General features: G+C 44.8%; 1 protein-coding gene across 1 annotated transcript in view; it reads right to left on the bottom strand.

The window, feature by feature from the left end:
- LOC124789670 (putative ammonium transporter 1) overlaps positions 1-25,023 on the bottom strand; it is a 307,206-nt gene that overhangs the window by 113,428 nt on the left and 168,755 nt on the right. The window contains exon 4 of the mRNA XM_047257109.1: positions 5,210-5,437. Within this exon, the coding sequence (XP_047113065.1) occupies positions 5,210-5,437 (228 nt within the window). The remainder of the gene's footprint in view (positions 1-5,209; positions 5,438-25,023) is intronic.

The following is a 25,023-nucleotide window of genomic DNA, read 5'->3' on the forward strand; positions in this document are numbered from 1 at the left end:
AAGATAATGGTAAAAGGATGTAGACCCCAGGTGCTTCCTGTTAGTAGTTTCAATAGTTTTAGTTGGATTCGTGTTTTGTGTTGGATGGTAAGGAGATGTACATTCCATGTTAGCTTTCTGTCTAAGGTTAGTTCTAGTCAGAGGCATGGATTGGTTGTAGATGGAGGTATGGAAATCTGGGCGACGCAAACGTCAAGTGGTGCGACCAAAGATGGAGGCTAGGCTTTTTGTGGATTTATTTAAGTTTCCGTGAATTGAAGTACTCGACCACAAGATTCAAGTTTCGTAGGAGCTAAAATAAATGGTAACGAAACGATCTCCTCTGTAGAATTCTTCCTCTCTCATCTGAGATGGCCGTGCTGTAGAGTAGCAGGCCTCTACATTTTGAAACATATCGAAGAAGTGATACATTGAAGCCTTAGAGCAACGCAATGGATAAATGTCTGGATGGCACATCTCTGTTCAGTGCGGGACAAATGTTAAGTTCGCCTGGTTAATTAGGAGTATGTAGTGCTTGATAATTGTGGAAAATTGTTCACTATTCTCGAAAGAAAAAGGATCTTGAAAAACTGACTCGTCTATCGGATTAGCGGGCATTCAATAACAGGACAAAGAATTTACTATTAACACAACAGTAACTGAAATGAAGGATTTCATAATTTGCGCTGATAATGTTTTAGGGTTTTAGGGTTTTTCCGACTTTCGAATGAGATATTCTGAGATGTTTGGCCGTAGATGGATCAATACGTTCTTCATAGACCATGGACACTTCCAAACATATCAACGTAACATCATGAAATAGGTTAAGACCTGATTAGCAACGTGAGGCACCATAAGTAAAGGGTGTCATACGATCTTATCACCGTCAGAAATGGTCGCACTAGGACTCTTTCTAGGGCAACGCACGACCAACTGAGCCACCCAAGTGCAGCTTCAGTCTGACTGAAAGCCCATCACTGTAATAGTAACAGTCGAATGCTCTTCCTGGAAGAGAGATCTGAGCAAAGGCCTGGTACTTCGACAAAGATCAGTTTAGTGTATTAAGACACGTAAACTTTAGTTATCTGATTTTATAAAAAGTACAATGTGATCATAAGTTGGTAATGCATTAACTTATGTTATGCATGAGAGAGTACTTTGTAAAGCTTTGTTTTATGAGAAGCCACGGAGATATTCATTGCACGGGGTTGCTACGCCGTTTAAACACACTTGAGCATTAACGACTGAAGGAAGGTTTAGTGCAGGTTTCGCACAAACTTGGCAAAAAGATGTGTTAAGGTGGTGGTTACGCACAGATACTAACGACGTGGGTCCTGAGCAGTTACTGTGGCTTGACTGGAGCTTGAATGGTTACAGCTCGCGCAGGACTACTTGGCCAGTGCGCAGAAACGCTTTGTCGTCCTCAACGCTGGATGATTCGAGGAGTCCACCTCTCTGTTCCGAAGGGGCAGCCACCTCAGCTGCCTGTCACCTACACAGCTGTGAGCTACGTCCGAAATGTTCTCTGTCCACCTCGGCTGCCGGCCGCTGTGGCCGAGCGGTTCTACGCGCTTCAGTCCGGAACCGCGCAGCTGCTGTGGTCGCAGGTTCGAATCCTGCCTCGGGCATGGGTGTGTGTGATATCCTTAGGTTAGTTAGGTTTAAGTAGTTCTAAGTTCTAGGGGACTGCTGACCTCAGAAGTTGAGTCCCTTAGTGCTTAGAGCCATTTGAACCCACCTCGGCTACTCTGCGAGAACGGAGGTGCGCGCACGCCGCTTGCACTACAATCTTTCTCAAACGATTTCAAAGATATTGGTTCACACACATCTCAGCTTCATGATAAACTGGCCATAATTTCATTATGGTTATGGTTTTCATATAGGTACTGTGCTAAATTTGAATACTTCGCAATGAAAAATAGCGGCCGCTATGAGTTTGCGATTGATACATGTTTATTTCACATGTTGCTGCGTACGAAATGGACCTAACATGTTGAACTTTTATTTAAACTTAAGACGAGATGTACCGGTTGGTCAAAAAGTCAGTATAATTTGAAAACTGAATAAATCACGGAATAATGTAGATGGAGAGGTACAAATTGGCACACATGTTTGGAATGACATGGGGTTTTATTAGAACCAACATAATACAAAAATTCACAAAATGTCCCACAGATGGCGCTTCATCTGATCAGAATAGCAATAATTAGCATAACAAAGTAAGACAAATCAAAGATGATGTTATTTACATGAAATGCTCAATATGTCCACCATCATTCCTCAACAATAGCTGCAGCCGAGCTATAATGTTGTGAACAGCACGGTAAAGCATGTCCGGACTTATGGTGAGGCATTGGCGTCGGATATTGTCTTTCAGCATCCCTAGAGATGTCGGTCGATCACGATACACTTGCGACTTCAGGTAACCCCAAAGCTAATAATCGCACGGACTGAGGTCTGGGGAACTGGGAGGCCAAGCGTGACGAAAGTGGCTGCTGAGCACACGATCATCACCAAACGACGCGCGCAAGAGATCTGTCACGCGTCTAGCAATACTTTTTTTTCTTTTGGTTCTAATAAAACCCCATGTCGTTCCAAGCATGTGTGCCAATTTTTACCTCTCTATCTGCATTATTCCGTGGTTTACTTAGTTTTCAAATTTATACTGACTTTTTGATCACCTGGTATATTTATTTCTAATCTAGAGAAAATGGATTATAATTATGCAGTGTACTCACCCAGCAAGCGATAGAAAGAAAAATGTACAAGACAGGCGAAAATAAATTATTCTCTCTGCTCCAATTTCAGCGTAATCCTGTGCCCAATGTGTTTGTGATAATAATTGACTTACTTGTAAAATTATTTGTCGTACTGACATAATCTGTTAATACGACTTTCTGCAGAGTCTCTAGTCCTAACTTACAAGTTTGTCGCGGTAGGCGTCTGTGTAAAGGCTTATGCGACAGAACAGTGGTTCCCAATTGGGGGATAGTTATATTCTGAGGGCAAAATAAAATTTTCTAGGGGGTAGAAACAAAAGGATTCGATTGTGTTACGGTTAAAAACCAAATTACTTTTGAGGTTCCTTATTATTATCACTATTTTGTAATACTGATTACTAAGATACTAGTCCTCATCTTTTTCTCAAACGTGGTTGCAAAATTCATCGCCCACTTGCTCCTATGTTCTCCAAATGATAGGTATGTGTGCAGGCAACAACCACTGCACAAATATTGTAATGTTTAGAGACGCTAACTGTTCTACGTGCGTGAGCTCCGGTCGCAATGTATTGCCAGTTGTGTTAGGTCGTAGTTCGCTACACGGCCACGGTGGCGCGTCGAGTAGTCCTGTGTTCGATATGTCGGAGGAATACGACGCTGCGAATGGGGTTTCCAATTAGAAGTTATCAAATACTGGCCTGTCCTACCCTCGGAACATGGAGATGGGTCCCCGCGTGCCACTGTGTAACCATTTCTATTCCTCCGAACACAGCGCCATCTGTGGAGAAGCGAAATCATTGCTTCAGAGAAAACGTATGTAGATTTTGCCGCAGAGTCGTAATCTGCAATACAAAGGGGGTTCTCATTGAAGATTTCAAAGTGACACTCAGCCACCGACGCACTGGGTGGGGTGTGGGGTCGTTGGATGCCCCCCTCCGAGATAAACAAATTGGAATTATAACTTTTTTAGGTGGTATGTAGCTTTTGAGATATTTTAATGTATTCAGTTACGTGGGGCGTTTGAAAAGTCCGTGCAAAGTCCGAGAGATGGCACCACCGGCGCGTATCGAGGTCATGTTTAGTTATTAGCATCTATGGAAAGAACGTACACCAAGTTTGAGCCATATTGATCTATTTCTTTGTGTTTGGCATTCGTGTGAATCAAGGAAGTCGAGTGATTGTCAAAAAATGGACGAAAAAGAATTTCGTGTGGTGATTAGACATTACTTTATGAAAGGCAAAATGCCTCAGGGGACTGAAGAGAAGCTTAATTAACATTACGGTGACTCTGCACCTTCGATTAGAACAGTTTATTAGTGGTTTCAAAATTTTCGGAGTGGCCATGGGCACAAGTGATGCTGAACGTTCTGGACGCCCTGTGGAGGTTACGACTCCAGAAATCATTGGATGACAGAAGAGTTAAGGTGCGTGAGATTGCTGGTGCTGTGGGCATCTCGAATGAATGGGTATATAATATTTTGCATAAACATTTGGACATGAGAAAGTTATCCGCAAGATGGGTTCCGCGATTGTTCACGCTTGACCAGAAACGGAATCGTGTTAAGAGTTGCAAGGATGGTTTGCAGCTGTTCAGGAAGAATCCACAGGACTTAAAGCGTCATTTCGTTACTGTGGATGAAACATGGATACATTACTATACTCCTGAACCAAGCAACAAGCTAAACAACGAGTTACCAAGGGAGAATCTGCACCAAAAAAGGCGAAAACCAGTCCTTCGGCCGGAAAGGTTATGGCGACTGTCTTTTGGGATTCGCAAGGGATAATCCTCATCGACTATCTGGAAAATGGTAAAACTATTGCAGGTGCATATTATTCATCGTTATTGGACCATCTGAAAACCGAGCTGCAAGAAAAATGCCGGCGATTGGACTGCAGAAAAGTTCTTTTCCATCACGACATTGCACCAGCAGTTGTGGTCGCAAAAGTAATGGAAAATGGGATAGCAGTAACTAATAACTATTTTGCAGACTTGGACAATTCATATTACATGGAAGGGATCAACAAATTAGAACAGCTTTGGACGAAGTGTATAAGTCTAAAAGGAGACTTTTCAAACGCACCTCGTAAAATGAACACTCTAAAGCCTTGGGAAGTTTTTTCTGAAGTTATTTGTCTGGAAGTGAAACGTGGACGATAAATAAATTAGACAAGGAGAGAACAGAAGCTTTGTAAATGTGGTACTACAAGAGAATGCTGAAGATAGATGGGTAGATCACATAGCTCATGAGGAGGTACTGAACAGAACTGGAGAGAAAACAAATTTATGGGAGAAATTGACTAAAAGAAGGGATTATCAATTCAGTTATTGAAGGAAACTGTGGAGGGCAAACAGATGACTACAGTAAGGTTTAAGCAATTATTGGGAGATGAAGAGACATGCACAGAGTATAGCAGCGTGGAGAGCTGCATCGAACCAGTCTACGGACTCGGTGGTGTTACAGTTCGTCGTGTGCATACGGTCATACGGTCGCTGTAGGCTGCGGCCTCACCTGAGATGACGGCGCTGTAGATGAGGTAGGCGACGTACTGGCAGCGCTCTGCGACGGCGCCGGAGACGATGGTGGCGGCCGTGGCGGCGAAGACGAACTGGAAGAACCAGTGCGCCATCCTGTCGCTGGGCAGGCCTACGCTGGCCCACAGCTCCAGCCCCAGGAACTGGTTGCCCTTCCCGTATGCCAGCGCGTAGCCCACCAGCCAGTAGAAGAGCGCGCTCACGACTGCCAAGACGACGAGCAGTGTTAATGTTGTCAGCAGGTCAGGGTGGCACACTGTCACATTTCTAAACAGCATGGCTTAGCAATAACTTCTGAAAAATTACTTACACGAGCTACCATAGTACAACACGTCATCCAGTAGCAGTGTGTTCAAGAGAAATACTAAACTTAAAAAATAAATAACTTTTTAAAAAAGAAAATGGGATGACTAATTCAAGAGAACGAGCTTAATAAACTGAGCAAATCAGCAAAGCATTGGTCAACCTCTGGCCGTTATGCCAGCAGTTACTCGGCTTGGCATTGATTGACAGAGTTGTTGGATCTCCTTCTGAGGGAGATCGTGTCAAATTCTGTCCATTTGGTGTGTTAGATCGTCAAAATTCCGAGTTGGTTGGAGGACCTTGCACATAATGCTCCAAGCGTTCTCAATTGAGGAGAGAGTCCGCAGCTCGTGGTCGTGCGGTAGCGTTCTCGCTTCCCACGCCCGAGTTCCCGGGTTCGATTCCCGGCGAGGTCAGGGATTTTCTCTGCCTCGTGTTGACTGGGTGTTGTGTGATGTCCTTAGGTTAGTTAGGTTTAAGTAGTTCTAAGTTCTAGGGGACTGATGACCATAGATGTTAAGTCCCATAGTGCTCAGAGCCAATTGAGAAGAGATACGGCGACCTCGCTGACCAAGTCAGCGTTTTGCAAGCACAAAGACAACCAGTAGAAACTCTAGCTGTGTGTGGGCGGGCATTATCTTGCTGAAACGGAAGCCTGGGAAGGCTTGCTAGAAAGGACAACAAAACGGGTCGTAGAACTCTGTCGACGAACCGCTGCACTGTAAGTGAGCCACGGATGACAAACAAAAAAGTCCTGCTATGAAAAGAAATGCCACCTCAGACCATCATTCCTGACTGTCAAGCCGTCAGGTTGGCATCCCACCACTGTGTCTCCAGACAAGTCTTTGCTTGTCCATCAGAGCTCAGTTCGAAGCGGGACTCATCACCGAAGACAAATTCTACTTCAGTCAACGAGTTTGCAGGCCGATAACGTGTCCGGAGACTCTCCAGACGGCGACTGGATACGAAATTGACAGTTGCCCGGCATACGACCCAACAAACAGGACTGATGGTCTGGGGCGCCAATTCAGTTCACAGCAGAGCCGTTTTGGTTGTCATTTCGCGGCATCTTCACAGCGCAGCGGTACGTTGACGATATTTTACGCCCTGCTTTGTTGCCCTTCATGGTAAGCCTTCCTGGGCTTACAATTCCGCAAGATAATGCCAGCACACACACGGCGAGAATTTCTATTGCTTATCTTCGTGCTTGCCAAACCATATCTTGGCCAGCAAGATCGCCGGATCTCTGCCCGATTGAGAACGCTTGGAGCATTATGGGCAGGGCATTCCCGCCAGCTTGGGATTTTGACGATCTAACGCGCGACTTAGACAGAGATCGGCATGATATCCCTCAGGAGGACGCCCACCAACTGTCAATCAATGCCAAACTCAGAAACCGCTTGCACAAGGGCCACAGGTGGCCCAACGCGTAGCAGACATGCTGAATTTGTGAAGTTCGTTCTCTTGAATAAATCATCCAAGTTTTCTGTCACATCTACCTATTTCCATCCCATTCGGTTAGTTCCTTCGTGGGGCATTGTTTTTTTTTTCTTTTTCTTTTCTTAGAGTGTAAATGCAGATGCTAGCCAAGCCTATAGTCTGCACTGTTGCATTTGAAAACGAACGGCACCTGTACAGAGTCATCAAGACATAACAAATGTTATGTGTGGTTGTGAGTCCACTGCCTTGGAGCTCAGTGAATTGGAACTTGGGCAAATTGTTGGCGCTCGTGTGGTGGGTGCTTTCGCAACCGAGGTAGGCGAAGTGTTTGGCGTTTCAAGAGCCACCCGTATCGATGATTTCCACATCATACAGGGGTACAGGGATATCGTCATCCGCTGACTCACAGCTCGGTCGAAAGTGTGTGTTGAGTGATCCTGTCGGACGGTCGGAGTATTGTGACGAAAAATAAGAGGACGACACTGCTGAACTGTGGATATCGCAGTCGCTAACACTGTCAGCAACAAAACAAAACGAAGGGAGCTCCATAATCAAGGAATTTCTGGGAGATCTGGAATGCCAGATCCACTCTACAGTAATGGAAATGGCTGTAACAGGAAAACGTCGTGCCGAAGCCATAAGAATCTGGTCTATGGGGCGATGGAAGGACGTCATTTGGTCGGATAAGCCTTGCTGCGCACTGTTTCCAACTTCTGGCCGAATTTACGTCCCAAGAGCGAAGCATGGCGGGGGTTCAGTGATGATTTGGGCAGCGTTATCTTGGTATTCCAAGGGTCCCGGCTATTCCGCAAGGTCGCACAGGATTATGTTACAATTTTGGCTGATCAGGTCCATCCCATGGTACCATGATTGTTCCCCTAAGGTGACGCTATGTTCCAAGACGACTGGGATCCTATTGCTGGGACTGTCCAGATCAATTTTGTGAGCACAAGGATGAATCTTCGCATGTGCCCAAGGCCCCATTATTACCAGATCTAAACGTTATTGAGCGTTTGTGGTCTACTTTGAAGAAAAAAGTACAAGATTGCTTTCCACTCCCATAATCTTTTCCTGAACTTGTCACTATTTTCCAGAAAGATTGGTATAAGATTCCGTTGAACACCATACAGGACCTGTATTTATCCCTCCCGAGAGTATGTGTTACGTCTTGGTGCGAGCTAGTTGTAATGGAGTACGACTTGTGGTATGTAAGTCGGCGGTCGCAGCAGCGAGCTGGATGGACTAAATTATGTTAAAAGTGCATTATGGCAATAAAACTGTTTTGAAAAGAGTGTAAAATCCTGCAAAGACTTATTATTAAAATAACGTCTGCAAGTAAAATACCTGGAGTCTTCTTTGTAGCTACTGCATAAAGGAATCATCCGCTAGGCTACTGTGTCGCAAAGGAAAATGATAATCTACAATAATCATCGAGAAACAAATCAAGTTGCCCAAACTTTTATAAAAATCTTTTTCTTCTTAACTTCTCGCTTTGGCCTGGGAGACCATATGCGTTCTCTACGTTCTTCCACCAATCTTTTATGTTCCTGGCTTTCCTGGTCCATTCTCCTTTTCTCAGCGCAGCCGCGCGGGATTAGCCGTGCGGTCTCAGGCGCTGCAGTCATGGACTGTGCGGCTGGTCCCGGCGGAGGTTCGAGTCCTCCCTCGGGCATGGGTGTGTGTGTTTGTCCTTAGGATAAATTAGGTTAAGTAGTGTGTAAGCGTAGGGACTGATGACCTTAGCAGTTAAGTCCCATAAGATTTCACACATATTTGAACATTTTCTCAGCGCAATCGCCTCTATATGCCTGTTGATATAATCCTTTCACCTTGTCCGTGGTGTTCCTCAGCCCCTTCTGCCTTCCACGGATTCTGAGAATCCTATTCGTTGTAGTCTTTCCTTTTCCATCCTTAGAAGGTGTCCTGCCCACATCTATCTTCTTTTTTTTCATCCTTCGGACAATGTCAGCTTGGGAGTGCAGGTCTGCCAGTCCCTGGTATTTTAATATCCTTCGTTACTGTTATCCGTCTTGTGGCCAGACGTGCTCGTTAATATCTTGCTCTCGCAGGCCAGCAGTTTTTGTTCATGTGTTTTCCTTAATGTAAACGTTGCATACCATATGGGAGCTAGTGGGAGAATTACACTCTGGTATAATCTGATTTTAAAACTTCTCTAAACTGTTTTACAGCAAAGCAAGCCCCGTAAGCCAAAATATGATCTATTTGCCACTGCGATCCTTGCTTAATCTCAGTTTCCATTCATTTGCCGCTGCGATCCTTGCTTAATCTATTCTGCTCGTTAACATGCTTCCCAAATATATAAATATGTCTACTCTTTTAGAAAAGAATTCGTCAACTATCAATTGGGTTTGATCATTGGGTGCCTTTCTCTCGACCATGTCCTCAGTTTTCTTCCAATATTTCTATAACAACTTCTCATAAGCTGCAAGGCATCTTTCCTACCACTTATTAGAATAACATTGTCCGCATATGTAAGGTGATTTATTGTCATATTGCGCAGTTTATTAAAGACAATTAACCGAGCTATACATCTTCATGTTCATGCCTTACAAAGCTGAACTTTATTTCTTTTTTCCCAACGAAAACGCAGTTGATGCGCAGTTTGGAACAATTATCATCAAAGTTAATAATTTTTCGAGCACTTTTTTAACAGTCTAATGAGACTGGAGGAGTAATATGTGATGTGATAGACAATCAGTTGTTTGGACCTGTTGTGTTACCATATCGTCGTTCAGGGCTCCATATTCCAGACTTTTCTGAAAACGGGCTTCCAGGATAACTGGAAGAGGTCTTTTTGGCTACAAGGATGGGAATGACCTTCCAGTATTAAGGAATCCCCACACATTCTAGTAGTCCAGTGACACATTTGAACCTAACAGTCTCCAGAAGATGGATGAGCAGTAATTGTTCAAATGGTTCAAATGGCTCTGAGCACTATGGGACTCAACTGCTGTGGTCATCAGTCCCCTAGAACTTAGAACTACTTAAACCCAACTAACCTAAGGACATCACACACATCCATGCCCGAGGCAGGATTCGAACCTGCGACCGTAGCAGTCGCACGGTTCCGGACTGCGCGCCTAGAACCGCGAGACCACCGCGGCCGGCAAGCAGTAATGGTTGTGTTTCTTGGTTATCAAGGTCCTTAGACCTTACCTCCTTAGTTTTTGACTGTGGGGATAAAGGCGAAGTCTACAAAGAAAGTGTAAACAGAAGAGAAGCATTGATCATTCGGATTACGAATAATGCTGTCCCCTTAAAAAGAATATCCACACGACGGAAGGAGAGCATGTGGCTTTGTCAAGAGAATACGTGAGTTCACTGGAAGCAGAGGTAGAATTCAAGAAAACTGACTTCGAATTTGAGCATTTTCATTTGCGTAACACATTCTGTGAGAACCTGTTTGGGTCATACTATAACACCAGTATATGAGTAACTAATAAAAATTGTACACGTATTATACGTGTTTTATTTGGTCTACTCTAGTCTATAATACTGCCTCCTAAAGTGCAATCTACGAAAAAAAACGTACCACGAAGAAATTATCCGAATCGGGTGGAAATAGGTATGTGTGATGCACATGTACAGACAAACGAACTATTCCAATTTCAGAAAACTGGATGATTTATTAAAGAGGAAGATCTTCACAAATTGAGCAAGTCAGTAAAGCAGGTCTTTATTCAAGAAGTTATTCGGCTTGCCATTCATTGACAGAGCTGTTGGATGTACTCTTGAGAGATATCGTGCCAAATTCTGTCCATTTGGAGCGTTAGATCGTCAAAATTCCGAGATGATTGGTGGGCCCTGCCCATAATCCCCCAACTGATCTCATTTAGGGGGGGGGGGGAGATCCGGCGACCTCGTTGGCCAAGGTAGGATTTGCAAGCAGGAAGACAAGCAGTGTGCGTGTTGGCATTATCTTGCTGAAATGTAAGCCCAGAATGGCTTGCCATGAAGGGCAAGAAAACCAACTTAGAATATTGTAGATGTACCGCTGTGCTGTAAGGGGGCTGTAGATGACAACCACAGGGATCTTGCTATAAAAAGAAAGGGCACCACAGACCATCACTCCTGGTTGTTGGGCGACATTCAGGTTGGTATCCCACTGTTCACCGGGGTATCTCCAGACACGTCTTCGCCATGGAATTTCATGGGTAGAACTGTCTTTAATGGTGAGTCCCACTTCAAACTGAAGCCCGATGACCATTGAAGACTTGTCAGCAGACGGCCTGGACGACAGTAGAGTACCAGCCTGGGTGCCGAACGAAATACGGCCCGACAACTAAGAGTGATGGTCTTCGTTGCCGTTTCTTTTCCTAGCAGGGCCCATTTTGATTGTCAGTTGCGGCAGCCTCACAGCACAGCGGTACGTCGACGATATTCTGTCCCATTTTATTGCCCTTTATGGTAAGCCACCCTGGACTTACGTTTTAGCAAGGTAAATGCCTGCCCGCATACTGCGAGTGTTCTACTGCTTGCCGAAGCTTGCTTTGGCTAGCAAGATAGTAGGATCTCTCCCCAATTGAGAACATGTGGAGTGCTATGAGCAGGGCCCTCCCACCATCTCTTGATTTTGACGATCTAATGGGCCAGTTGGACAGAATTTGGCACGACTTCCCTTACGAGGACATCCAGCAACTCTGTCAGTCAGTGTCAAGCTCAATAACTGCTTGCATAAGAGCCAGATGTGGAACAATGCCTTACTGACGAGCTCTGGAACAATGCGTTACTGACGAGCTCAGTTTGTGAAGCTCTTTCTTTTGAATAAATCTTCCAATTTTCCTGAAATTGTGGTCATTCGTTTGACTGTACATGTACCTCACTTATGCCGAATTGCATCCCATTGGGATGATTGGTACGTGGTGCGTCTTTTTTGTCTTAGAATGTATTTAGAAAAATTTCTGCAATGAGTCCTGCGCTGCTTCAGGTTACTGAAATCACTGCAGAATCCACACAACTGTTTACTGAATACATTCTGTATTAGTCTAATAGCAGAGTGATTATCGAGTCGACCTATATAAACAACAAAGACTAGTGTGGGAGAGCATCATATAAACTTGGTGCTCACGTTAGATCCGTAACACCCAAAAACTACAAGGAACATTCCGTAGCGTTATTCAGGGTTCAGACACGCATCTAAAAGTGACGCCACAGCTACAGGAAAACTACAGAGGCAGTTTAGTTGCGCGTACGAACACATAATTTTCAGTGGCAATACTCAAGTAATGCAACTTTTGGCATGCCACAAAAAGTTCAGTTCGCTTGTGCTCTTTGATGCCACTAGCTTTTCCCCACCACTGAATAATGTCACTGGACTGCTCTCTGGTGGCTATATTTTGAAACACGAGTACTGTGTCATAATTTTTGTAGAGTAATTGCTGCTGTATTCCGTTCGATTTCAGTGTGTTTTCATTTTATTGCTGGAAAAAGTAACAACAAGGGTCAGAACCTACACCTTCGCAGCTTCCGGAACTACAAGAACAAGAAGCTGATATTACTGTTAAACTTGCTGTAAAAGTGTGTGTGTGTGTTTAATATTTGCAGACGAATGATGCAGCCCACAATCTTGAACGATTTTTGGATGAGTAAGTCGCCGGACGCTGTGGCCGAGTGGTTCTAGGCGCTTCAGTCCGGAACCTCTCTGCTTCTACGGTCGCAGGTTCGAATCCTGCCTCGGGCATGGATGTGTGTGATGTCCCTATGTTAGTTAGGTTTAAGTAGTTCTAAGTCTAGGGGACTGATGATCTCAGATGTTAAGTCCCATTGTGGTTAAAGCCATTTGAACCATTTTTGATGAATAAATAAATGAACCTACTATGTAACCAAAAATACGAGTCGCGTAAACCTCGTGGTTTGCGACCACTGTATAAATTGTGGATTATATGCGGGAAATAGCTCAGGCTGTGGCGTGGCAGCGTTAAACTAAAAATCAGAAGTATTCGAAACGCCTACATTAACGAATAAAATAAGAGTCTGAAATCTCGGAAGTCTGCAGGCGATATTCACAAGCCAGCTGCTGGTTGATTTGTCTTAGCGGACAATATTTTCGTCTTCCAGTGTTATTTCTTTTGCAAACCTTTCTACGGTCCACATTTCAGTCCTGCAAGAAATGATTTTGAGATCCAACATTTTGGTTTCGTCTTCCTTGTATTTAACTCTTGTCACAGCTCTAACGCCATAACCTGCACTATAACTTTAATATCCGACCATATGATTTCAGTTGACGCCATGTTGAAAGATATGCAACTACGTAGAGTATGCTCCTTCCTGTTTGAACCGTAGCTCACGGTGCCACTACAGAATGCCATGATCCGTGGCGTCACATTAATTGGGTGTATGCACCCGGCATTAGGCGTCGTTCAAATGGTTCAAATGGCTCTACGCCAAATGGGACTTAACATCTGAGGTCATTAGTCCCCTAGACTTACAACTACTTAAACGTAACTAACCTAAGGACGTCACACACATCCATGCCCGAGGCAGGATTCGAACCTGCGACCGTAGCAGCAGCGCGGTTCCGGACTGAAGCGCCTAGAACAGCTCTGTCACAGCGGCCGGCTATTAGGCGACGTATTCAAGCACTGCAAGTTATAGTTCAGTCTACAGATAGCAGTTCATTCGACAAGCACGTAACCAAAAAGCTGGGGATATGTCATACCAACTGTACAGAATTCACAAACAACATATGATAAGTACCCGAACGTATTTATTCCACATCACATGTACAGTTATGAATCACGTGATGCCGTTTTTTCACCTGTTCTACTGTCGACTTGGTAATAGTCGTCTGCCTGAAGCTAATAGTCAAATGAAGATTACATTCATGAGGCGGCTCATGATGATTCCATAGTGAAGAAACTTTACTTAACTAGTCATTAGCAGAGAAGCGTATGGTTACAAGAGACGGATACAAGTAAAGGGATTACGACAAAGGGTTTGGAAATGGATCCTTGCGAGTAGAAGAAGAACGAAACCGAGGGTGAACACAGGGATAAACAGAAGGCACGAGAAGAAATCTGAGAAGAAAACGAAATTCGAAGTTTTGGGATGCAAAAAATAATCAATAGAATTCTAGTCTCGTCTGCAGAACACGGCGATAACGCTGTTACAATTCAAGCTGCGATGAAATCGACTAGCACACAACAGTCTCTCAATTCCTTCAAAACCGAGCGAGGTGGCGCAGTGGTTAGCACACTGGACTCGCATTCGGGAGGACGACGGTTCAATCCCGCGTCCGGCCATCCTGATTTAGGTTTTCCGTGATTTCCCTAAATCGCTCCAGGCAAATGTCGGGAGGGATCCTTTGAAAGGGCACGGCCGATTTCCTTCCCCGTCCTTCCCTAATCCGATGAGACCGATGACCTCGCTGTTTGGTCTCTTCCCCAACACAACCCGAGAGCAATTCCTTCTAAGAGTTTCTCTTCGTTTTAGTTGTTTTCAGGGTTGTAACATCGCAAACGGGAACCAGTTTCAATCCGTTATTTTTAGCCATTCTCTCTTTGGCACACAAGTTGAATAGTGCTGCTAAGAGAACAAGCCACTTTACGGGGGCCGGTCAATAAGTAATGCAACAATTTTTTTCTTGGCCATTTTCAGTTGAAAAATGCCGAATTTATTGTGGGACATCGTGGACAATTCCCACTTCAGCCCCTGTAGTTTCATGAAGGTTCCGATAGGTTGAGACGCTATACACAGCCTTCAAAATGGCGTCTGCAACGCAGGTGCTTTCCAAGCAGAGAGCTGTCACTGAGTTTCCTTTGGCGGAAAACCAGAGCGTCGCAGATATTCATAAGCACTTGCAGAAAGTAGACGGAGACCTGTCAGTAAACAAAAGCACGGTGAGTCGTTGGGCGAGGTGTCTGTCATCATTGCAACAATGTCGCGTAGACCTGTCCGAGCTGTCGCGTACAGGCCGGCCGCACACAGCTGCGACTCCTGCAATGTCGGGACGTGGGGACTCTCTCAGTCGAGGTGGTAACGGATAATAACAGTCAAACACGTCGCTGCTCAACTGGATGTCTCTGTTGGTAGTGCTGACATATTCGTCCACCAGTTGGGTACTCAAAGGTGTGTGCCCGCTGGTTTCCTCGTCGCCTAACAGAAGACCATAAAGAGCAACGGAGATCCGTCTGCGAGGAATTGCTTGCACGTTACGAGGCTGATCGTGAAAATTTTTGTCGAACGTCTTCACAGGCAATGAAACATGGGTACATCACTTCGAACTGGAAACAAACCCACAATCCATGGAGAGGTGCCACATCACGTGTGCTCCGAAAAAAAAGTTCAGTGGGGCACCTTCATACAAGTCTGCGCTTCCGCCTGGATCTGGCACCTTCCGACTTCTGCATGTTTGGCCCAACGAAGGATGCTCTCCGCGGGAAGCAGTACGTGGATGATAGGGAGGTTACTGCTTCGGTAAGACGTTGGTTCCACCGTCGACCAGTGGAGCGGTACTGTGTGTGCGTGTGTGTGTGTGTGTGTGTGTGTTGGGGCTTACGGGCGCTCAACGTCGAGGTCATCAGCGCCCTGACAAGAAAACGAATGTGGAGCAATTTACACTACTAGCCATTAAAATTGCTTCACCACGAAGATGACGTGCTACAGACGCGAAATTGAACCGACAGGAAGAAGATGCTGTGATACGCAAACTATTAGCTTTTCAGAGGATTCACACAAGGTTGGCACCGGTGGCGACACCTACAACGTGCTGGAATGAAGAAAGTTTCCAACCGATTTCTCATACACAAACATCAGTTGACCGGCGTTGCCTGGTGAAACGTTGTTGTGATGCCTCGTGTAAGGAGGAGAAATGCGTACCATCACGTTTCCGACTTTGATAAAGGTCGAATTGTAGTCTATCGCGATTGCGGTTTATCGTATAGCGACATTGCTGCTCGCGTTGGTAGAGATCCAATGACTGTTAGCAGAATACTGAATCGATGGGTTCAGGAGGGTTATACGGAACGCCGTGCTGGATCCCACGTATCACCAGCAGTCGAGATGACAGGCACCTTATCCGCATGGCTGTAACGGATCGTGCAGCCACGTCTCGATTCCTGAGTCAACAGATGGGGACGTTTGCAAGACAACAACCATCAACCATCTGCACGAACAGTTCGACGACGTTAGCAGCAGAATGGACTATCAGCTCGGAGACCATGGCTGCGGTTACCCTTGACGCTGCGTCACAGACAGGAGCGCCTGCGATGGTGTACTCAACGACGAACCTGGGTGCACGAATGACAAAACGTGATTTTTTCGGATGAATCCAGGTTCTGTTTACAGCATCATGATGGTCGCACCCGTGTTTCGAGACATCGCAGTGAACGCACATTGGAGGTGTGTATTCGTCATCGCCAAACTGCCGTATCACCCGGCGTGACGGTATGGGGTGCCATTGGTTACACGTCTCGGTCACCTCTTGTTCGCATTGACGGCACTTTGAACAGTGGACGTTACATTTCAGATCTGTTACGAGCCATGGCTCTACCCTTCATTCGATTCCTGCGAAACCCTACATTTCAGCAGGATAATGCACGAGCGCATGTTGCAGGTCCTGTACGGCCCTTTCTGGATACAGAAAATGTTCGACTGCTGCCCTGGCCAGCACATTCTCCAGATCTTTCATCAACTGAAAACGTCTGGTCAATGGTGGCCGAGCAACTGGGTCGTCACAATACGCCAGTCATTACTCTTGATGAACTGTCGTATCATGTTGCAGCTGCATGGGCAACTATACCTGCACACGCCATCCAAGCTCTGTTTGACGCTATGCCCAGGCGTATCAAGGCCGTTATTACGGCCAGAGGTGGTTGTTCTGGGTACTGATTTCTCAGGATCTATGCACCCAAATAAAGTGAAAATGTAATCAGATGTCAGTTCAAGTTGTCCTTCAATACCCGTTTATCATCCGCATTTCTTCTTGGTGTAGCAATTGTCAATGGTGGCCGAGCAACAGGTTCGTCACAATATGACAGTCACTACTCTTGATGAACTGTGGTATTGTGTTGAAGCTGCATGGGCAGTTGTACCTGTATACGCCATCCAAGCTGTGTTTGACTCAATGCGCAGGCGTGTCAAGGCCGTTATTACGGCCAGAAGTGTGTGTTCTGGGTACTGATTTCTCAGGATCTATGCACCCAAATTGCGTGAAAATGTAATCACATATCAGTTCTAGTATTTGTTCAATGAATACCCGTTTATCATCTGCATTTCTTCTTGGTGTAGCAATTTCAATGGCCAGTAGTGTAGTAAAATCGAAGCATACACGCAAAGAAAGCGGGAAAAGATGCAAAATGCTGTATAAGAAAATAAAACGTAAGGAAAACTAAAAAGGAGCGTTAGGAATGCCACAGGAAATTGTCACTGGCTGGCCACTTACGTAAAATATGGGTGAGCCAGTCCTCCTCTGAACAAATTAAGACTCTCTCCCTAAAATACATTGGGCAAGTCACAGAAGTTTAAAACTTTGACCACATTCGTTTGAGTATTTCCTATAAGAGATGGCATATCCGCGGCAAGTCAGCCGCGGGCCACTGGTCAGAAAATAAAACGCAGTCCAATAAAACGAGGCGCACAGTGACCTGGATGCCACAAGCACCACACACTGGAGGGTCCTCTCACCGGAGCAGGAAACCATGGGTCATACGACTGTGGCCTATCCGAAGACGAGTGAGGAGAACCTCGCCCCGTCTACAGGTCTGGAAAGAAGTACACCACACTCGCGTTGTGGGCTTGACTAAACGGAGCTTATTGTCAGTCATTTCCAACCACTCGTCCTCCCACCGACGCATGACTCGTGAGCTCAATAGCGAGGTGAGTGCGCGCAGGGGGATGGCACACTGAGATACTTGTGGATCGATACATGCCTCCTTGGCCCTTCTGCCCTTTCATTCCACTGTGTGAGCATATAGGCTCTCCCAGTAGTGTGGCGTAAATATTCGCATTGAACGCCGATTATGTTGAGTAACAGTGCTCTATTGCCAAAAAATCGGGAATAATTGGGTGTACTGTAATGCTGAATAAAACCAATCGGCTTTAAAAAAAAGTGTTGCATTACTTATTCAACGCCCCTTGTACAATCTTCTTAAACGTTAGCTTCGCTTAGTACTTTTATTGCTGTCATTTCGTTTAGTAGGCGCTGTAAATTACTAATCTCTCTATTTCTTGCCTATTTTTCTCACAATTCGTTAATGTTTGTCTGTATCTACAGATGTTTTTTCTTGTTTTCATTTGATCGATAGTCGTAACTGCTTCTGGCTCACTCTCACCTCTTTTGGCACATATCCTACTATCGGTGCTTGTAATATCTAACAAGCAGTAAAATTTATTAGTTTCTATGAGTTTCAAGCAGTCAGTAAATAAGACGGAACCGGCAACTAACAGTCGCAATATTTACTGTTAACTGACCAAGTGTAATGTATAGCCGGAAATACATAGTAATAGACTTAAAAATAAGGCTCTCAAATTGTGGCAGCTAATTTTCGTATACCTTCAGTTGTAAGTAGCCTGTTCAGGTTTTTATATTGGTAACGCCATGTAGCGCTCTGTATGAAAATCACTGGCTGTGCTGTGTGCAGTCTGTGGCTGGGTGGCATTGTTGGAATAGTCGCTATTGTAGTGTTGGGCAGTTGGAGGTGAGCCGCCAGCAGTGGTGGATGTGGGGAGAGAAATGGCGGAGTTTTGAGAGCGGATGATCATGACGTGTGTCCATCAGAGACAGTAAATTTGTAAGACTGGATGTCATGAACTGATGTATATATTATGGCTTTTGAACACTATTAAGGTAAATACATTGTTTGTTCTCTATCAAAATCTTTCATTTGCTAAATATGACTTAGTATCAGTAGTTAGTGCCTTCAGTAGTTAGAGTCTTTTATTTAGCTGGCAGTATAGGCGCTCGCTGTATTTCACTAGTTCGAGTAACGAAGATTTTTGTGAGGTAAGTGATTCATGAAAGGTATAGGTTATTGTTAGTCAGGGCCATTCCTTTGTAGGGATTATTGAAAGTCAGATTGCCTTGCGCTAAATATATTATGTATCAGTTTAGTGTTGATCAGAATAATTAAAGAGAGTAATGTCTGAGTACTTTCAGTTTTGCTCAGCTGTTTGAAAAGCAAATAATGTAAGAGGTTTATCAGCACAGTCATTCATTAATTTTTCTAAGGGGACGTTTCACAGTTTCGACATTCAGTACGTCCTGTATGTGGGAGTATGGCGTGGTTTCATGGCTAATGTAGAGATTTAGGGCATCAGTGCAGATGATCAACAGCTTCACATCCATTGGTATCTACTTGTATGTATTACACAGTTTAAGGTGTTGATAAGGTTCTTGCAGGTCTCGGGTTCAGCTAACTTTTACTGAAATAATACATAATTCTAGGTACAGAAAGTTGATTAAAACCTGAAGTTGATAGCAGTGAGACTTTTGGGGAAAATTTAAGCGTACATCGAAAGGATAGGCTACTGGGTAATGCACGTGGTGTATTTGTCGCAGTAGACAGGAAACACAATCCACCGAGACAGAAACTAAAGTTGCATGCGAGATTGTATGGGCAAGACTGGGTAGCAGGAGTGGGTATAAAATTATAACTGAATCCTTCAACCGATAACCAGACTCACCTCCCCATGTAACCGAAAACTTTAGAGAAACCGCCAGCTCGCTTGTATATAAGTTCCCCAATTACACTGTAATCGTCGGAAGTGATTTTAACTATTCAACTGTCAATCGTTAGTCGTGGGCGTGACGTCTTTGGAACATAGCTATATGGTTTCTCTGAAAACTATCTAGAACAGATACTTAGGAATGCTGCTCATTATGGATATATATTAGACCTAATGGCTACAAATAGACCAGACGTCTTTGAGGGTGTCCAAATCCAAACAGAGAATTAGTGACTATGAAGCAGCTGTAGCAACAGTGATTACCAAGCACAAAGGACAACTAAAACAAGTTGAAAGAGATATGCGTTCAGCAAACTAGATAAAAAAAGTCAGTAGTACCATATCTCAATGAGGAGCATGAAATTTTTAGCAACGAGCAGGAGCATGCAGAGGAACTACGGCTGAAGTTTAAAAAAATAGTTGACCATGCGCTCTCCTGCGAGCCCTGCATCTCATTCTGGAAACATCCTTTCTTCCAGGAGTGCCAGTTCTGCAGGGTTCGCAGGAGAACTTCTGTGAAGTTTGGAAAGTAGGAGACGAGGTACTGGCGGAAGTAAAGCTGTGAGGACGGGGCGTGAGTCGTGATTGGGTAGCTCAGATGGTAGAGCACTTGTCCGCGAAAGGCAAAGGTTCCGAGTTCGAGTCTCGGTCCGGCAGACAGTTTTAATCTTCTAAAGGACTGATGACCTCAGATGTTATGTCCCCTAGTGCTTAGAGCCATTTGAACCTTTTGGAGACATTTTAAATGGAAATCATTTGCCCAGTGTCGACGGATAAATACGATATTGTAGTGACAATGAATTGTGCTGAATGAGTGAATGAGAAAGGGCAACTGGGAGTGGATGGGTATGAGCAACTTGCAGCAGTGGACTACTGGGTGCGAGTGAGTTACAGCAGTTGTGTACTCACCTGATGATTGCCGGACGTCTCTGGACCGAAATATTGTGGCAGAATGTCGACGGGATCCGGCTGCATACCCGGAAATTATTAGAAGAAGAAATACGCCGGGAAGATTTCAGAAGTCACAAACAGCGACATATTCACATTTTTTCTGATCCGATAGGGGCACTTTTTGGCTAGTAGTCACATGCCGCGTGTGTGGTGCTGCCCATAGCAAGGAGGAAGTCATTCTGGCCTTCGGTCGCAGTGCCAACTAAGCGTGGAAGAGACAGGTACGAGAGAGTGACAGAGTGCGGGGTGCAGGACGTCCAGTGTGCGAGCGGAGACGGCCTCGGCGTCCCTTTCACTGCACGTGAAAGCCCGCTCGTCCTCAGATGTAAGCAGGAGGGCGCGGTGGGTCAGGGCGGTGGCCGCTGCGGCAGCAGTGACAGCTGAAGAGGTCGCCGCCGGCCCTGCCAAAGCCACGGCCGTGGCCCAGTTGCGTGCTGGCCGGCCTGGTAGCTGCTCGGCGAGGCCTCTGCCGGGGTCGCTGGGTGGGCCGTCCCAGGGAGACAGCGGGTCGATGCCGGCCGCCTCCCTGGAGCCCCAGCCGACATTGCCTGCTCCGCCCTGCTCCTAGCCGGGCCACCTCGCGCGCCCGGCCGGCAGCCGGGGACGGCTACAACTCAGTGCTTACTCCTTCCTGACTTCTGGCCTGCAACTCGTAGAGCCTTCTCATACTACACTACTGACCATTAAAATTACTACACCACGAACATGACGTGCTACAGACGCGAAATTTAACCGACAGGAAGACGATGCTGTGATATGCAAAAGAGTAGCTACTCAGAGCATTCACACAAGGTTAGCGCCGGTGGCGACACCTACAACGTGCTGACATGAGCAAAGTTTCCAGCCGATTTTTCATACACAAACAGCTGTTGACCGACGTTGCCCGGTGAAAGATTGTTGTGATACCTCTTGTAAGGACGAGAAATGCGTACCACCACGTTTCCGACTTTGATAAAGGTCGGATTGTAGCCTATCGCGATTGCGGTTTATCGTATCGCGACATTGCTGCTCGCGTTGGTCCAGATCCAATGACTGTTAGCAGAATATGGAATCGACGGGTTCAGGAGGGTAATACGGAACGCCGTGCTGGATCCCATCGGCCTCGTATCACTAGGAGTCAAGATGACAGGTATCTTATCCGCATCGCTGTAACGGACCGTGCACCCACGTCTCGATCCCTGAGTCAACAGATGGGGACGTTTGCAAGACAACAACCAATTGCACGAACAGTTCGATGATGTTTGCAGCAGCATAGACAATCAGCTCGGAGACCATGGCTGCGGTTCCCTTGACGCTGCATCACAGACAGGAGCGCCAGCGATGGTGTACCCAACGACGAACCTGCGTGCACGAACGGCAAAACGTCATTTTTTCGGATGAATCGAGGTTCTGTTTACAGCATCATGATGGTCGCATCCGTGTTTGGCGACATCGCGGTCAACACACATTGGAAGCGTGTATTCGTCATCGCCATACTGGCGTATCACCCGGCGCGATGGTATGGGGTGCCATTGGTTACACGTCTCAGTCACCTTTTGTTCTTTGAACAGTGGACATTACATTTCAGATGTGTTACTACCCGTGGTTCTATCCTTCATTCGATCCTTGCGAAACCCTACATTTCAGCAGGATAATGCACGACCACACGTTGCAGGTCCTGTACGGGCCTTTCTGGATACAGAAGGCCAGCACATTCTCCAGATCTCTCACCAATTGCAAACGTGTGGTCAATGGTGGCCGAGCAACTAGCTCATCACAATACGCCAGTCACTATTCTTGATGAACTGTGGTATCGTGTTGAAGCTGCATGGGCAGCTGCACCTGTACACGCCATCCAAGCTCTGACTAAATGCCCAGGCGTATCAAGGCCAATATTACGACCAGAGGTGGTTGTTCTGGGTACTGGTTTCTGAGGATCTATGCACCCAAAATGCGTGAAAATGTAACCACATGTCAGTTCTAGTATAATATATTTGTCCAATGAATACCCATTTATCATCTGCAATTCTTCTTGGTGTAGCAATTTTAATGGCCAGAAGTGTATTTCAGGCATTTTCTAGTACTCTATAGGTTACAGCTTCATTTTTTTTAAGTTTTAATATCGAATTTCATTAAAAGAGTAAAAAGATCTAGATAACAGCGAATATTTCTCCAGTACTGACGGTTTCATACCAACTTAATTACGTACACTGAAGAACCAAAGTGCAGGGGCCCCGTCAGCAAGCGAAAGTGCCGTAACTCGACGTGACATGGACTCGACTAATGTCTAAGGTAGTGCTGGAGAGAACTCACACCATGAATCCTGCAGGTGTGTCCATAAATCAGTAACAGTACGCGAAGGTGGAAATCTCTTCTGAAAACAGGCTTTAAGGCATCCCAGATGTGCTCAATAATGTTCATTACTGGGATGTTTGGTGGCTATCGGAAGTGTTTAAACCCAGAATAGTGTTCCTGGAACCATTCTGTAGCAATTCTGGACCTGTGAGGTGTCGCATGGTCCTGCTAGAATTGAAGTCCGTCAGTATGCACAATGGACATAAATGGATGCATGTATGGATATGGTGTCTGTTCTTTCGGACATGTCCGAGAGAACAGACACCATATCCAAAAATATAGTTCTGGGAATACCTGCCATGACCTTCTTCTTCTGTGCGGATGCACACATATTACCGGAACTCTTACAGGACTTGGTAAGAATGTCTTCCACGAGTAATGAGTGTGTTCGGTAGGGACACTACTAATGTATTTATTTATTTTTTATTTATTTATTTATTGTTCCGAGGGGCCAAATTAAGGAGAAGTCTCCATGGTCATGGAACGAGTCAATACATGGAATTATAACACGATAGTAGAGACAGATAAAATGAAATATAAAAAACATATTCAGACGATAAGTCTTAAGTTTAAATAAATAAAATCAACAATGTAACACTGCAATTTGCTTAATTTTTTAGCTCTTCCAGAAGCTCCTCGACAGAATAGAAGGAGTGAGCCATGAGGAAACTCTTCAGTTTAGACTGAAAAGTGTTTGGGCTACTGCTAAGATTTTTGAGTTCTTGTGCTAGCTTATTGAAAATTGATGCAGCAGAATACTGCACTCCTTTCTGCATAAGAGTCAAGGAAGTGCATTCCACATGCAGATTTGATTTCTGCCTAGTATTAACTGAGTGAAAGCTGCTAACTCATGGCAATAGGCTAATATTTCCGACAACAAACGACATTAAAGAAAATATATACTGTGAAGACAATATCAGAATTCCCAGACTATTGAATAGGGGTCGACAAGAGGTTCTCGAACTTACACCACATATAGCTCTAACAGCCCGTTTTTGAGCCAAAAATACCCTTTTTGAATCAGAAGAATTACCCCAAAAAATAATACCATACGACATAAGTGTATGAAAATATGCGAAGTAGACTACTTTTCATGTTGAACTTCCACTTATTTCAGATACTGTTCTAATGGTAAATAAAGCAGCATTTAGTTTCTGAACAAGATCCTGGACGCGGGCTTTCCACAACAGCTTACTATCTATCCGAACGCCTAGGAACTTGAGCTGTTCCGTCTCGCTTATAATATGCCCATTCTGCCTGATCAAAATATCGGTTCTTGTTGAATTGTGAGTTAGAAACTGTAAAAACTGAGCCTTACTGTGATTTAGCATCAAATTATTTTCCACAAGCCACAAACTTATTTCATGAACTACATTATTTGATACTGTTTCAATATTACACACAAGATCCTTCACTACCAAGCTGGTGTCATCAGCAAACAGAAATATTTTTGAATCACCTGTAATACTAGAAGGCATATCATTTATATAAATAAGAAACAGCAGTGGCCCCAGCACCGTCCCTTGGGGAACGCCCCACTTAACAGTGCCCCATTGGGACTGAACATCACTACCACTCTCAATATTGCGGAGAATTACCTTCTGCTTTCTGTTTTTAAAGTAAGAGGCGAACCAATTGTAAGCTACTCCCCTTACTCCATAATGGTCCAACTTCTGCAGTAATATTTTGTGGCCAACACAGTCAAAAGCCTTCGTTAAATCAAAGAAAATACCTAGCGTTCGCGACCTTTTATTTAAACCGCCCAAAACCTCACAGAGAAAAGAGAATATAGCATTTTCAGTTGTTAAACCATTTCTAAAACCAAACTGTACATTTGACAGCAAATTAGGTGAATTTAAATGCTCCAGTAACCTTGTATATACAACCTTCTCGATAACTTTAGCAAACACCGATGGTATAGAAATATGTCTATAATTGTCAACATTATCCCTGTCTCCCTTTTTATAAAGTGGCTTCACTACCGAGTACTTTAATCGGTCAGGAAACCGACCACTCCTAAAGGGAAAGTTACAGATATGGCTAAGTACTGGCCTAACATACATAGAACAATACTTCAGT

The sequence above is a fragment of the Schistocerca piceifrons genome, chromosome 1 (genome assembly GCF_021461385.2).
Source record: "Schistocerca piceifrons isolate TAMUIC-IGC-003096 chromosome 1, iqSchPice1.1, whole genome shotgun sequence".
In the NCBI taxonomy this organism is placed as follows: Eukaryota; Metazoa; Arthropoda; class Insecta; order Orthoptera; family Acrididae; genus Schistocerca; species Schistocerca piceifrons.